General features: G+C 41.9%; 1 protein-coding gene across 2 annotated transcripts in view; it reads left to right on the top strand.

The window, feature by feature from the left end:
- heatr1 (HEAT repeat containing 1) overlaps window positions 1-12,863 on the top strand; it is an 82,559-nt gene that overhangs the window by 39,050 nt on the left and 30,646 nt on the right. For both annotated transcript variants that reach the window (XM_052011300.1, XM_052011301.1), the window contains 6 exons: window positions 3,344-3,577; window positions 6,721-6,852; window positions 8,168-8,274; window positions 8,984-9,136; window positions 11,014-11,132; window positions 12,396-12,517. In XM_052011300.1, coding sequence (XP_051867260.1) covers window positions 3,344-3,577; window positions 6,721-6,852; window positions 8,168-8,274; window positions 8,984-9,136; window positions 11,014-11,132; window positions 12,396-12,517 — 867 coding nt within the window. The remainder of the gene's footprint in view (window positions 1-3,343; window positions 3,578-6,720; window positions 6,853-8,167; window positions 8,275-8,983; window positions 9,137-11,013; window positions 11,133-12,395; window positions 12,518-12,863) is intronic.

A 12,863-nucleotide genomic window follows, 5' to 3' on the forward strand; every position in this document is an offset into this window, starting at 1 on the left:
TCCGTTCTTTGGTTAAGCAGAAGCATGCTTATTTTGACACCTGCTGGAGGGAAAGGGGCCAGTTCATCTTGCTTAGTTTAGGTCTGCTTACTCCCTGATTGTACAAAGTATAGCATCTTGTGTACATTTAGAGATAAGGCACAGCATCTTCATCCAATGCATAGACACATACTAAGCAACACCGAGCCAATCAGTCCCAGATAGGTTAAATTTATGATCACAGGCACAATCTCACATTGAACGTTCTTGTACAATCGTACCTCTTCATCCGGCAGCATGCTCTCTCGAGCTGGCCTTTCCATTATTGTGGGGCAGGCCAGTCAGCTTCTGCAGTTCCTCACTTGCCTATCCATATTGGCAGAACACATACATTCTCTCAAAATAATATATTGTCCAATAACACAAAGTCTCCAGTATCCTGTCTTTTCAGACTTTATGATCAGGGTAGCATCCCATGATCCAGGTACGTTCTATCTGAGAAATTGTACCCAGCTGTCTCTTCTGGGTATGCAGCTCCTCTTGCGATGTTGCAGGTGGCTCTGTTTCGCCCCTCTTTTGGCCAGGACGCACACAGGAATTGGGGGGGGGGGGGGGGGGGGGGGGGAGGGGGAGTTGACTTCAATTGATATATAGTGTGCCATCATCTCTCTCATGTCTAATTACTTGCCCTAAAGTTTATATGTGTGTTGTGATGGACAGAACACAACCTCCTGCCCTTGATGATTGACGGGGTTCTGGTTGCTCTGCCTGTGTTATTGTTCCACATTTGTCCATCTGGTGCAGCATTAATGCCCCCTTTGATCCTCTGTGGTAATTAGGAGGAGCTCAATCTGTTGAGTTGAAAACTGTTGTAGTTCTGGGAAAAAAAAGCAGGCCCTAACAGCTCCCTGAAGGCAAGTTTTATTTGTGATCGGCATTTCATACAATCTCTTCCTTTAAGTCTGTGCACACAAAGTCACAGGTGAACACCCATACAGGCTGATCCATCATGGCGTGAATTCCAACTGCACTGTTGGTACTGTGACCAGTATCTTATCCTCTGTCACAGATCTCAGTACCACTGTCTGAAACTCATCTCTATCCTCGGCTTGTCCCGCTTTTACCGCCTGTCTCCAACTCCTGCTTTTTGTTTTCCCTCATTCATTTGGCCCCCTCATCCCTTCTCTTTCCCCTCCACCCTCACAACCTGTCCATCACCTCCCTCCCATTCCCCACCTCCTTTCCTTTATTCCATGGTGTGCTGCCCTCTCCTACCGGATTCCTCCTCCTCCAGCCCTTTGCCTCTTCCACCTATCACCTCTCAGCTTCTCACATCATTCCCTTTCATCCCCCCTCTCCCACCCATCTTCCTTCCTCCTCTCGCCTGGACTCGCCTATCACCTGCCTGCTTGTGTGTCTCCCCCTCCTCCTACCTTTTTATTCTGGCTTCTGCCCTCTTCCTTTCCAATCCTGAAACATTGACTGTTTACTTCCCTCTATAGATGCTGCCTGACCTGCTGAGTTCCTCCAGCATGTTGTGTGTGTTGCTCCAAATTCCAGCATCTGCAGAATCTCTTGTGTCTCCAACTCCAGTTGCTTCCCTAATTCTGGGACATAACTCATGATCCAGTCCTTTCAGAGTCCCATGTCCTTTCCCCATTACTGTGCCCTTTGGCAATCCCATTGCCCGTCCTGTCAGTAGTTCGTACAGGGTGAGTCTGGTCGTCATTAGGATGACTGGGAGCGATCTGCCCCAGGACCTGCCAGTGTTCTGGAGAGCCGTAGCCAAATTAGATTTAAGAGTATGGTTTGTTCACTCTTTTGAGGATGTAAAGGATATGGGAACTTTGGTTTAATTCTCATCAACTTGCATATCATCCATATTACTCAATCAGTGAAATGAATCGGTACTGATGCAGGGTTTCAACCTGAAACATCGACAATTCTTTTCCTCCCACAGATGCTGCTTGACCCACTGAGTTCCTCCAGCAGATTATTTGTTGCTCCAGTGAAATGAATCCCTTGATTGGAGTCCATTTGCATTGGAACTTGCCTTTAAGATAACATTTCCTACCCCGTAATGCACGCAATTGTGATGTGCACTGTAAACCTCCACCCATCATGCAAACTGGTCTATCACTAGCAAGCAATGGCACTACCCTCCGGCATCAGGTCGTGGCCTGGTAAAATTGATCTTTACTTGTTCCCAAGGTCCCTGGGGCCTAGGCTGTTGAGACACTACCAATCTTCGGTCATATCCCATATGCCCTGAGACACTCTGTGTATCCCAAATACTGGAATTTGAGTTTCCACATCTGGGTTTACCTTTTAAACCTTACCTCCCTGAGGGCCTCTCACAATGTAGCAAGTGCCCCTATTTGTCCCGCCAGCCCCTTGTTGCTCTCGGAGACCAAAAGAAGGTCATCCACTTATTGTAGTACTGTATTCCACTATGGTGGTACGTCAGCTGCATCCAAAGTGCTACTCACTGCCTGTTGGGAATATTGCTAAGCTATTGTGGAAGCCCTGGGAAAACTGGGTCCATGTGTATGGCTCGCTCAGTATGGTCAAATTTGCTCTTTGATACTGCCACCAATGGGATTGCCTGGAACCCACTGGTGATGTCCGAGACCATGACCATTTGTATTCTGATCTCAATCCACTAAAAATGGTCACCAGACTCAGAACAATGGCATGTTTCCAATATTGATCAAACATTTGCATCATCACAGTTGAATGACCTTCATTGATGCTGTAGGGATATGCATGTTTAAAGCATGTTAGATGAGTGGCGTTTCAAGTGGCCAGGGATTCCTGACATCCAGCATGTGATAATGTCAAGCTAGTTAAACAGCCAATTCACATTATTAAGCATTTTTTGAATGCTAAATAAAGGATGCAACGCTCACATGATGATGGTCGAAACTGAAATATAAATAAAGTTTTTGAAGATATTTTTAAAAATCTGTTTGAAGTATTTTTTATGAAGGAATCACAATGCACAGATGCACTTTTGGTTTACAAGGTCAATGAATTTGTATTTGAATGACTTAGCTTCATATGATATTTAAAAATTCACCTAGACCTTGTGCAGCAAAGCATAGCGTTGTCAGGTTACCTTGCAGTGGGAGTGGTTTGTAGGTGACTTAAATTCACATCAGTTCAAGTATTCCTTCAATTCCGTTGGACAATCACAACCAATGGACAAATACTGAATCACTAACAGCAGCTTTCCTTCAATCCTATGTTCAATCACTTGTGAAGTAATGACAGTAAACATTCACAGTTTTGCCGCCCGCTCAAAAATCTGGACATAGTTTAATTGTGAATTTTTTGTCACATACTAATTTTAATTACTTTTCAGATCGTATTATCCAGATTGTTACCCCTACTGGAGAGACTCCTAGGAAAGGAACCTGACACTTTCCTCAAAGATGAAGCCCTTATGCTGCATATGGTTCTCTCAAAGTACAATGAACAATCTGCGACTTTACTGGCGAAGAATTCGCAAAGTCTGGATCTTTTCATCAGTGCCTTGAATAATTCCAAGGAAGTGTACAGAGGCTTGCCAGCACTGCAGATCACTGCATTTGGACAGGTACTTTGTATTGCAAACATTGAGGGAAATCACAGGATTCTGTTCTGACATGCCCACAAGTACTATGATTGTTCCTAAGTGGAATTACGTTCCTGAAATCTTTTTTTCATTCATTTTTGGGTTCTGCACTGGCAAGGCTAGAATTTATTACCCATCCTCATTTGTCCCTGAGAAGCTGGTGATGAGCACCTTTTGTAAACTGCTGCAGTCCTTCTGGTGAAAGTACTTCTGCATTGCTGGTGGAGAGGATTTTCCAGGATTTAGACCCAGAAAGGTTGAAGAGCTAGTAATATAGTTCCAGATTATGTGTACCCTTGGAGGGGAACCTGCAGGTGGTGGTTTTCCCATGCACATGTTTGCCCTTGTCCTTGGTAGTAGAAGTATTGTCAGAATAGCCTAGTTAGTAACTGCAGTGCATTTTGTAGATGGTGTGCACTGTAACTACTCTGTGCCAGTGGTGGAGGGCATGAATGCTAAGAGTATCAGTCAAGCAGTCAGACTGGTGGTCGGATAGTGTTGCCAGGCATCCAGGCAAATGGACTTTATTCAATCATGCTGCTGCCTTTGTGTCAGGAGGTGAGTCACACACTGCATGATACCTAGCCTTTGAGCTGTTCTTTTAGCCGAAGGATTAACGTGTCCTGTCTGGTTGACCTTCTGGTCAATCAATGATGGCTCATAGGGTATCAGTGGTGGGGGCCTTGGCAATGGTAATGCCATTGAATTCAAGTGTAGGTGCTTGGACTCTGTTGTTGGAGGTGGCCATGGTGATGGCATTTTTGTGACACGAATTTTATTTATCACTTCTCAGCCCATGCCTGAATGTTGTCTCAGTTTTACTGCTTGCAGGCATGGACTGCTTCATTTGCTGAGGATTTGCAAATGGAATTGAACATTATGCAATCAACAGAAAACATCCCCACTTCTGACCTAATGATGGAATAAAGGTCATTGATGAAGCAACTGAAGATGGTCCAGCTTCAGACGATGTCCTGAGGAAACCTTGCATTGACGTCCTGGAATTGAGATTATTGACCCCAACAACCACCACCATCTTGCTTTGTGCAATGTACGACTCCCAACAACTGGAGTGTTTTCCCCTTGATGCCCATTGACTTTGGTTTTACCAGGACATGCTTGGTGAAATGTGGCCTTCGTGTCAAGGGAAACCACTCTCACCTCTGGAATTCATCTGTATGGTCCATGTTTGTACTAGGGCTGTGATGAGGTCTTGAGCTTCGGCAGAACTCATTTGTGAGTGGGTTATTGGTGATCATGTGCTGCTGAATATCATTGTTGATGACCCCTTCGTTCTTTCACTTTGATTGAGAGTAGACTGATTGGTGAATAACCAGATTGGATCTGTCCTTTTTGTGAGCAGGACATACCTAGTTAGGTAGATGCCAGCATTGTAACTGTACTGGAGCAACTTGGCCAAAGGCATAATCACTTTTCAAGCACAGGTCTTAAGTACTCCAGCTAGGATGTTGTCTGTACACAGTGTTTTTAGCCATTTATTGGTATTCCATGGAGGGTGTTGAATCCCAGCATCCCATGCAGGGAGTTTCTATGATGGTGGCAATCTCAAGAAAAGGGTGGGATCAACCATTTGGCACTTCTGGCTGGCCATGATTATGAATGCTTCAGCTTTTCCATTAGCCTCACACGCTAGGCCCAGCCATCGTTGAAGATGGGGATGTTTTGGAGCCAGCCGTCTCCTTTTAGTTGTTTAATTGCCCACTGTTAAAATTATGTTCGTCCATACTACAGATTTCTTAAACATCACATTTAAATACAATGTGGTAGGATTGCAGAGCTTGCACCAGATTAATATCACTGCAGCCCCATTGTTTTTGTCAGTATTTAGGCTTATGAACATTTGAAATGATTAAGAATAATGAGTGTGCATACACAGTCAGTATATTCAGTTACCGTGCACATTCAGGAAGAAGTACAACTGCTCACAAACACCTTCATTTGAGAAATTATCATATATGTATTCGTTCTTTAAACTCTTTCAAGTTTGTTTAGCAATGGGAGTGCTTTACCTGTCTATTCAGTGTTGAGTAGTTTGCAAATTTTGCATGTAGATGAGTGTATAGCACATTGCGGGCTGGTGCTGCGACTGCACACGGTTTCAGTGAGGGTTTTATTGTCATAGTTATGCATGTGTACATGTGTTAATTTAGGATATTTCCATTATATTTACATGAGAGGTTCACTTCAAATTCTGAAAGAGATTTCCAGCAGTAAGATGGGGTTTTAGGATCTGAAATGGTAAAATTTATGTATGTTGAAATTTTAAGAAAATCATTACATGATGACAACTCACTTTTCTGCTAGATATTGCCTATAAAATTAAACAATCCACAAAACAATGCAGAAAGCTAATTTACTTAAAAACTCAGTTACTTAAAATAACCAATTTGAAGAACATGCTCTTATATAATCAATGAATGCACAGTAGCATATTGATTAAATTGCTGGAGTATCACTACAAATGTCAAATGCTGGAAATACTGAGCAGGTCAAACAATGTGTTGCAGAGAGAAATGAAGTTAACATTTCAGGTCAATGACCTTTCAGGTATAGCATTCAGCATTCTCTGTTTTTATTTCAGATTTCCAGCGTCAGCAGTTTTCAAAGATCTGAACTGTTGATTTAGAGACATGAGTTTGAATTTCATCATGAAAACTGGAACATTTAAAGTCATTTATATAAATCAGGAATAAGCAGTTAGAGTCAATAATGACCTTGAAACTACTGAATTGTATTAAAAACCTATTTGGATCAGTAATGTCTTTCATGAAAGGAACTGTGCTATCCTCTGTCTGACCTAAGCATTGCTCTTGACCCTTTACTTTCCTCTGAAATAGCAGAGCAAGCCACTGAATTAAGGGGCCCATTGGCAATGAACAATAAAAGCTACATCCACAGGGAATGAATTGCTTAAAAAAGTTGGTCTGAATCTATATACCAATTTCAAGAGATTTTGAGACTGCCTACTCTAAATTTCATTAGGAAAATGAGGGAGATTTTAAACTAATTCTCTTCCCAGCGGTTTTAAGTGCTAGTGACTTTACTATAACTCTTATGTCAAGATTTGCTTTTAATTATAAAACTTCATTTCCTCTCTCTTTTAGATTACAAAAAGTTTCTTTGCAGCACTGCCTGATGTGAAGATACAGCAGAGGTTGCTGGGAGTACTGTTCGACCTGCTTGTGCAAACTAAAAACCCAGTCTCTGCACAAACAATAAGCAGTGTTTTCAAGGCGGTGAGTAAGGCAGCTTTGAGATGTATTCTTTTTGGTTTGTGTTTAAACAAAATAAGATTTATGTAACAAATTGTTGCTCAGGTTTGATTAGGAGCATAATGGCAAATGCAAGGCTGCTTATTTTAGTGTTGTCACAAGAGATTCTGCAGATGCTGGAATCTGGAGCAACACACACAAAATGCTGGAGGAGCTCAGCAGGTCAGGCATCATCTCTGGAGGGAAATAAACAGTCACTGTTTCGGGTCGAGCCCCTTCATCAGGACCTGTTGCTCCAGCATTTTGTGTGCATTATTTTACTGTTGTGATATGATTTAATGCCTGTATTACAATAATGCAAACTTTTGTAAAATGCATTGCTTATCACAACAGTCTTGGATGAACCTATCATTGATCAGGAAGCTGCCTGAGCTCACAGTCACCCTACCCAAACTTGGAGCATGTTCCCTGGCATTGTCTCCCTCTGAGATGTCATCTCCAAGCTGATATGCACGGCCCACCCAAGCACAAGGACTCTCCAAACATAACAGGCAGATTGCAATCCCAAAATTATCTTGACAACCAGTGAGGTCCTGCCCATAAGTTTGCCTGCTGTGATTGCCGTTATAGATATTGAATGTTTGTGAATAAATGCTCAATGGAACTCGTTAGCCCTTTTACTTACTTAAACGTGAAGCACAATGTTGTCAACTCAAGCCTACTGCTGAGACTCTTGTGTACTGTGGTGCTCTGCTAGTAACTTGTATGTGTGTTCTAAATGTGGGTAGAATTGATTTAACACTCAAAAGCACACACAGAATTTTTGAACTGAATCGCTTTTTGAGAATATTTGCATCTATATAAGCTCTGAATACCTGAATGCAATTGAACACTTGGGAAACTGAGTAACATTTATAATCTCAGCCAATACAGTAGCTGAGTTGCACACAGCGAAGTTCTAAAAGCAGCGGTGGGATAACAAAAGGTAATGGTGGCTGAGGAATAATTATAATTGTTAAGCAGGGCACTGTAAGAATGCTCCTCCACTATCGTGAGTAATATTGCAAGATCTTTTATGGTCACCTGAGTGAACAGATGGAACTTTGGTCTAACGTTCACTCTGTTTAAGGCGTCGGCTAGTTAAACTCCAGCAGATAAAACACTATATCTTTTGTGCAAGATGATGTGTTTTGCTCTTTGTTAATTTAGATTTTGATTGTTGTTAATCGGTATATTATTTAGTATCTTCTAGGTTGTGAATTTAAAATAAAACTGCAATTTGATCTGTTTGATATGATCATCTTGATATCTGTTACTTTTACTTGCTTGTATGGTACAGATTGTAGTTGATGCAGAACAAGTTGCCCGGGAGCTGGGACCTTTGGAAAAATCTCCAAGTCGTGCAACCATTCAGCAGACCAGAAGGCAGAAAATGCAACAGCAAAGGTACGTTTCCAGATGAGGGAACTTTTTGGGTATCTCTTAATTGATAACATTAATTGATACCATATCCGCACATCAGCCTCTTGAGCCTCCTTCAATGTCCGTGCTTACCCTCTGGTAATTCCACTCTTCCCCCATCAGCACCACGATGCCGTGTCTCTTGATTTCGTGATTATACTGGGTGACTGGGCAGCTGCAGCCCTCTGGGATAGAGAGTTCCAAGGTAGCAGTGCTAACGATTGAAGAAATTTTGGCTACTCTCTTGAAATAAATCTTCGAACTCTTACCAATAATAAAAAAAAGACCACAGAAACGACACTTCATTTTCTATGTATTGGCCTTAAAGAGTTCTGTATGCTTCAATGAGATTGGAGTATATGCCCCAAATATACTTAATCTCTCTGCATAGGAGTGCATCCCACTCCTCCAGTGGAAGACGTGCATGTTTTCTGTGTTAATCTGAAATCCTTGAATAAAACAACAATCAATGAGACGTGTTCCCAAAATTCTAACACATTACTTGGAGAGAGCTTCTTCCTGGTCATTAAGTCAAGTGGGCTTCATGTCGGAATTAATAAATAAAACATTATCCCTTTTGTGGAATATATCAGAATTGGACTTCAGCCAGTTGGAATAGAAAGGATTCTCCAACTTCTTCAAAATCTTCAAAAATTATTGTGATTTATTTTCATTGTGTGTGTTTTCTTTAAAGGAAATCTCAAGATTTGCAGAATTTGGAACCTGTTTCTGCAACCGGTAACATTAACTGGCAGAGAGTTACCCTCATCATGGAGTTGTTGCAACACAAAAAGAAACTCAAAAATCCCCAGACTTTGGTTCCTACCCTTTTCAGCCTTCTGTCCAGGTATGAGTTCTGAATTTTACTGTGTTTGAGCAGGAAGAATTTGAGATGAGCTCCTGGTATTGTTACTGAAATGAGCGGCTGATGTCATCGGCTGTGGCACTGGTTGAGATTCTAAGGTCCTCCTAGACGGGTAACAGGTAAACCAGAGTGTCAATACCTGATTGCAGCTCTATGACTGCACACAAACTTATTGTTAAAGCACTTGATCAGGAGGAATAGATACAGGTTTGACAGAAGGTCCGGGAGGATGCACATGGGTAGGAAGCAATAACTCTGGAATCATTAAGAAGCTATAAGAGACAATGATTATTGTAGGCTTCCATGCAGAAGTGGGCTAAGAAGTAAGGGAACTTGCCTCATCTGTTCTTTTTAATGCTTAGGAACTGGTGGGTGAGGCAGGTTTGAAAGGAGAGAAAACTTGAATCCTCTCCAAGGTATAATCTATCACCTTCTAAATATCTTTAGATTTTACTTGCAAGAAGATATAAAAACGATAAATGGTATTGGTTTATTATTGTCACTTGTATCGGGGTACAGTGAAAAACTTGTCTTGCATACCTTTCGACCGGATCAATTCATTACATAGTGAATTGAGGTACTACAGGGTAAAAACAATAACAGAATACAGGGTAAAGTGTCACAGCTACAGAGGAAGTGCAGTGCAGGTAGACAGTAAAGTGCAAGGTCGTATCAAGGTAGATTGTGAGGTCAAAAGTCCATCTCATCGTATAAGGCAACCGTTCAGTAGTCTTATAACAGCGGGATAGAAGCTGTCCTTGAGCCTGGTGGTATGTACCCTCGGTTTCCTGTATCTTCTGCCCAATGGGAGAGGTGAGAAGAGAGAATGTCCCAGGTGGGTGGGGTCTTTGATTATGCTGGCTGCTTAACCAAGGCATCGAGAAGTATAGACAGAGTCCATGGAGGGGAGGCTGGCTTCCGTGATGTGCTGGGCTGTTTCTTGCAGTCCAGGGTAGAGCAGTTGCCATACCAAGCCATGATGCATCCTTTCTATGGTGTATTCATGAGAGTTGGTGAGTGTCAAAGGGGACATGCCAAATTTCTTTAGCCTCCTGAGGAAGTCGAGGCGCTGGTGAGCTTTCTTGGCTGTGGCATCTACATGGTTGGACCAGGACAGGCTATTGGTGATGTTCACCCTAGGAACTTGAAGCTGTCAACCCTCTCGACCTCAGCAGCATTGATGTAGACAGGTGCACGTACACCGCCCCCTTTCCTGAAGTCAATGACCAGCTCTTATGTTTTGCTGACATTGAGGGAAAGGTTGTTGTCATGAGTTCTCAAATAGTGATGAGTCAGAGTACAGGAAGGAGATAGAGAGCTTAGTGGCTTGGTGTCATTCCATTAAACATGGCAACATGAAATACACTGTGATGCCTTCAGTGAAACAGGTATTTATTCTCCTCAGAGTGTGCAGTGGTTACTCTGATCGAAAGTTTCTTGGACAAATGCACCTTCAGGAGACCCTGAATACCTTCCTTATGCCTATCCTGGCCATAAATTGGTTTAGATCTCATTTGAAGGAATTTGGAAAATCAGCTTCCAATCTGCAAGAAATTGCCATTCTGGAGGTTCACTGTTCTCTAGAATAGAGCCACCTCCTGACATCTAGCTTGGATCTGGTCTAATACAGTGAAAAATAGTTACTTTAAGGTCTTAGTTATTTACAACAAAATTTTGCCAGATCTACAGTGTTACATTTACATGGGATTTGGGAATTGTTTGACTGTTGTTGACAATAGTTCGAGGGTTTTTCAGAGTTTGGAGATGATCGGTTGTTCTATATTTTTGTACGTGAAAGTGGAAAGCTGATTATTTTGATTATGGCTGAGAACTAACAGTTAATCATTGTCATGACTCAGGTCTCTGGATCCTGCATTATCCGAGCAGAGCACCCTGGAGTACACAAAGCAGCTGATCCTCAATTGTTTACTGAACCTCTGCCAGAAACTGTCACCTGATGGATCCAAGATAAGCAATGGTATGGAGGATGCAATTGTTTCTCTGCAATGTTTTTATATCTTGACATTCACTGTAACTTGAATTAATTCTGGTTAGTCCCATGGTATGGACATCAAAAAATGAGGGGGTTTAAATTGAGAGGAAGGAGCTTTAAAGGGAATCTGAGGGGCAAGTTTTTTTTTACACAGAGAATGGTTGATATCTGGAATGCGCTGCCAGAAGAGGTGATGGAATCGGATACAATCACTACATTGAAGAGACGTTTAGACAGATCATTGAATAGGCAAGGCATAGAAGGATGTGGACCTATTGCGGGCAAATGATTTTAGTGTAGATGGGTAAAACAGTCGCAATAGATGTGGTCAGCTGAAGGGCCTGTTTCTAGTCTGTACAGCTCTGACTCTAGTTTTAAGTGATTAGAGCGTAAAGTCAAAATCATTTGTGAATCATATATATCACTGTATGTAGGATGTTATATATGATTGACCTTAGCACTCAGTTAAAAACAGAAAACGCTGGAAGTCTTCGGCACGTCAGATGGCATCTGTGGAGTGAAAAACAGAGTTAATGTTTCAGATCAATGACCTCTCATCAGAACTGGGAAAAGTTAGAAATTGAACAAGCTGTTTGTTGGGGAGGAAATCAGGAAGGTTGGAGAGAACAAAAGGGGTGGGGTGGGGGAAGGGGATCTTTGCTAGAATGGAGACCAGGAGAGGTTGCATGACACAAGTGATGCTGGTGCCAGCTGAAGGAAGGTGGACAGCAAAAGGTGTGTCTGTTGGGGAAATATAAATAGGAGCAATCAAATCAAAATAAGAAATACCAGAAGAGGAGAGAGGGGAGAAAAAACAAGGCAGGTATTTGAGGCACAAAATTGGAATAGCTGATTTTGTGAAATTATTGAATTCAATATTGAATACTGAAGGTTATAATGTGCAAAGTCTGAAAATAGGGTGCTGTTCCTTGAGTTTGCATTGAGCTCCGTTAATCAGGGTAAGAGGCATTGAAAACTAAGGTCCTGACTTGTTTAGGTATCACTGCTCAGTTTGTTGTGGAATGCCATCTGTGTTTCATGTGATATACAGATAGTGGAATGCAGATAGAATTCTGTAATCCTTCATTAGCACTGGGTGTGGTTAAACATTCTTAATCTTATAGCAAATTCCAGGTGCATTAAGTATCTTTTGTAAATATTTCTCATAATTTTCTAAATGATATGAGGGTTGCATCAATGCACATTACAAGATCCTAAGTAGCTGCATGTTGAACTTTGGTTTTACAGATGTTCTTGATGAAGAGAAGTTTAACGTGGAGCTGATTGTTCAATGTGTCAGGACTTCAAATATGCCTCAGACACATCATCACGCATTGCTGCTCTTGGGTGCTGCTGCAGGAATGTTCCCTGTAAGTACAACCTGTTCCTTCTAGGGATCAGGATATTGTCAACGACTTTGCCGCAGGTTCATTTTGAAGTGCCAGTGAAGTGAAAGATCCGCCATGATCTTATTGAATGATGGAGCAAGTAGGAAGTGCCTCATAGTCAATTATGCTTCTGCAGATGCTGCAAAACTGCAATAAAAATAGAGGATGTGCAAGTACTCAACAGGTCAAGCAGCATTTGTGTAGAGTGGAAAATAGTCAATGTTTCAGGCAGATGACCCTGTTTCTTTCCCTACAGATGTTGCCTAACCTGATGAATATTACAAAGGTGTTGGTTCAGTCGCATTCTACTACTCCAGTATAGCATTTG

Source organism: Pristis pectinata, chromosome 3, assembly GCF_009764475.1.
Source record: "Pristis pectinata isolate sPriPec2 chromosome 3, sPriPec2.1.pri, whole genome shotgun sequence".
NCBI classification, from domain to species: Eukaryota; Metazoa; Chordata; class Chondrichthyes; order Rhinopristiformes; family Pristidae; genus Pristis; species Pristis pectinata.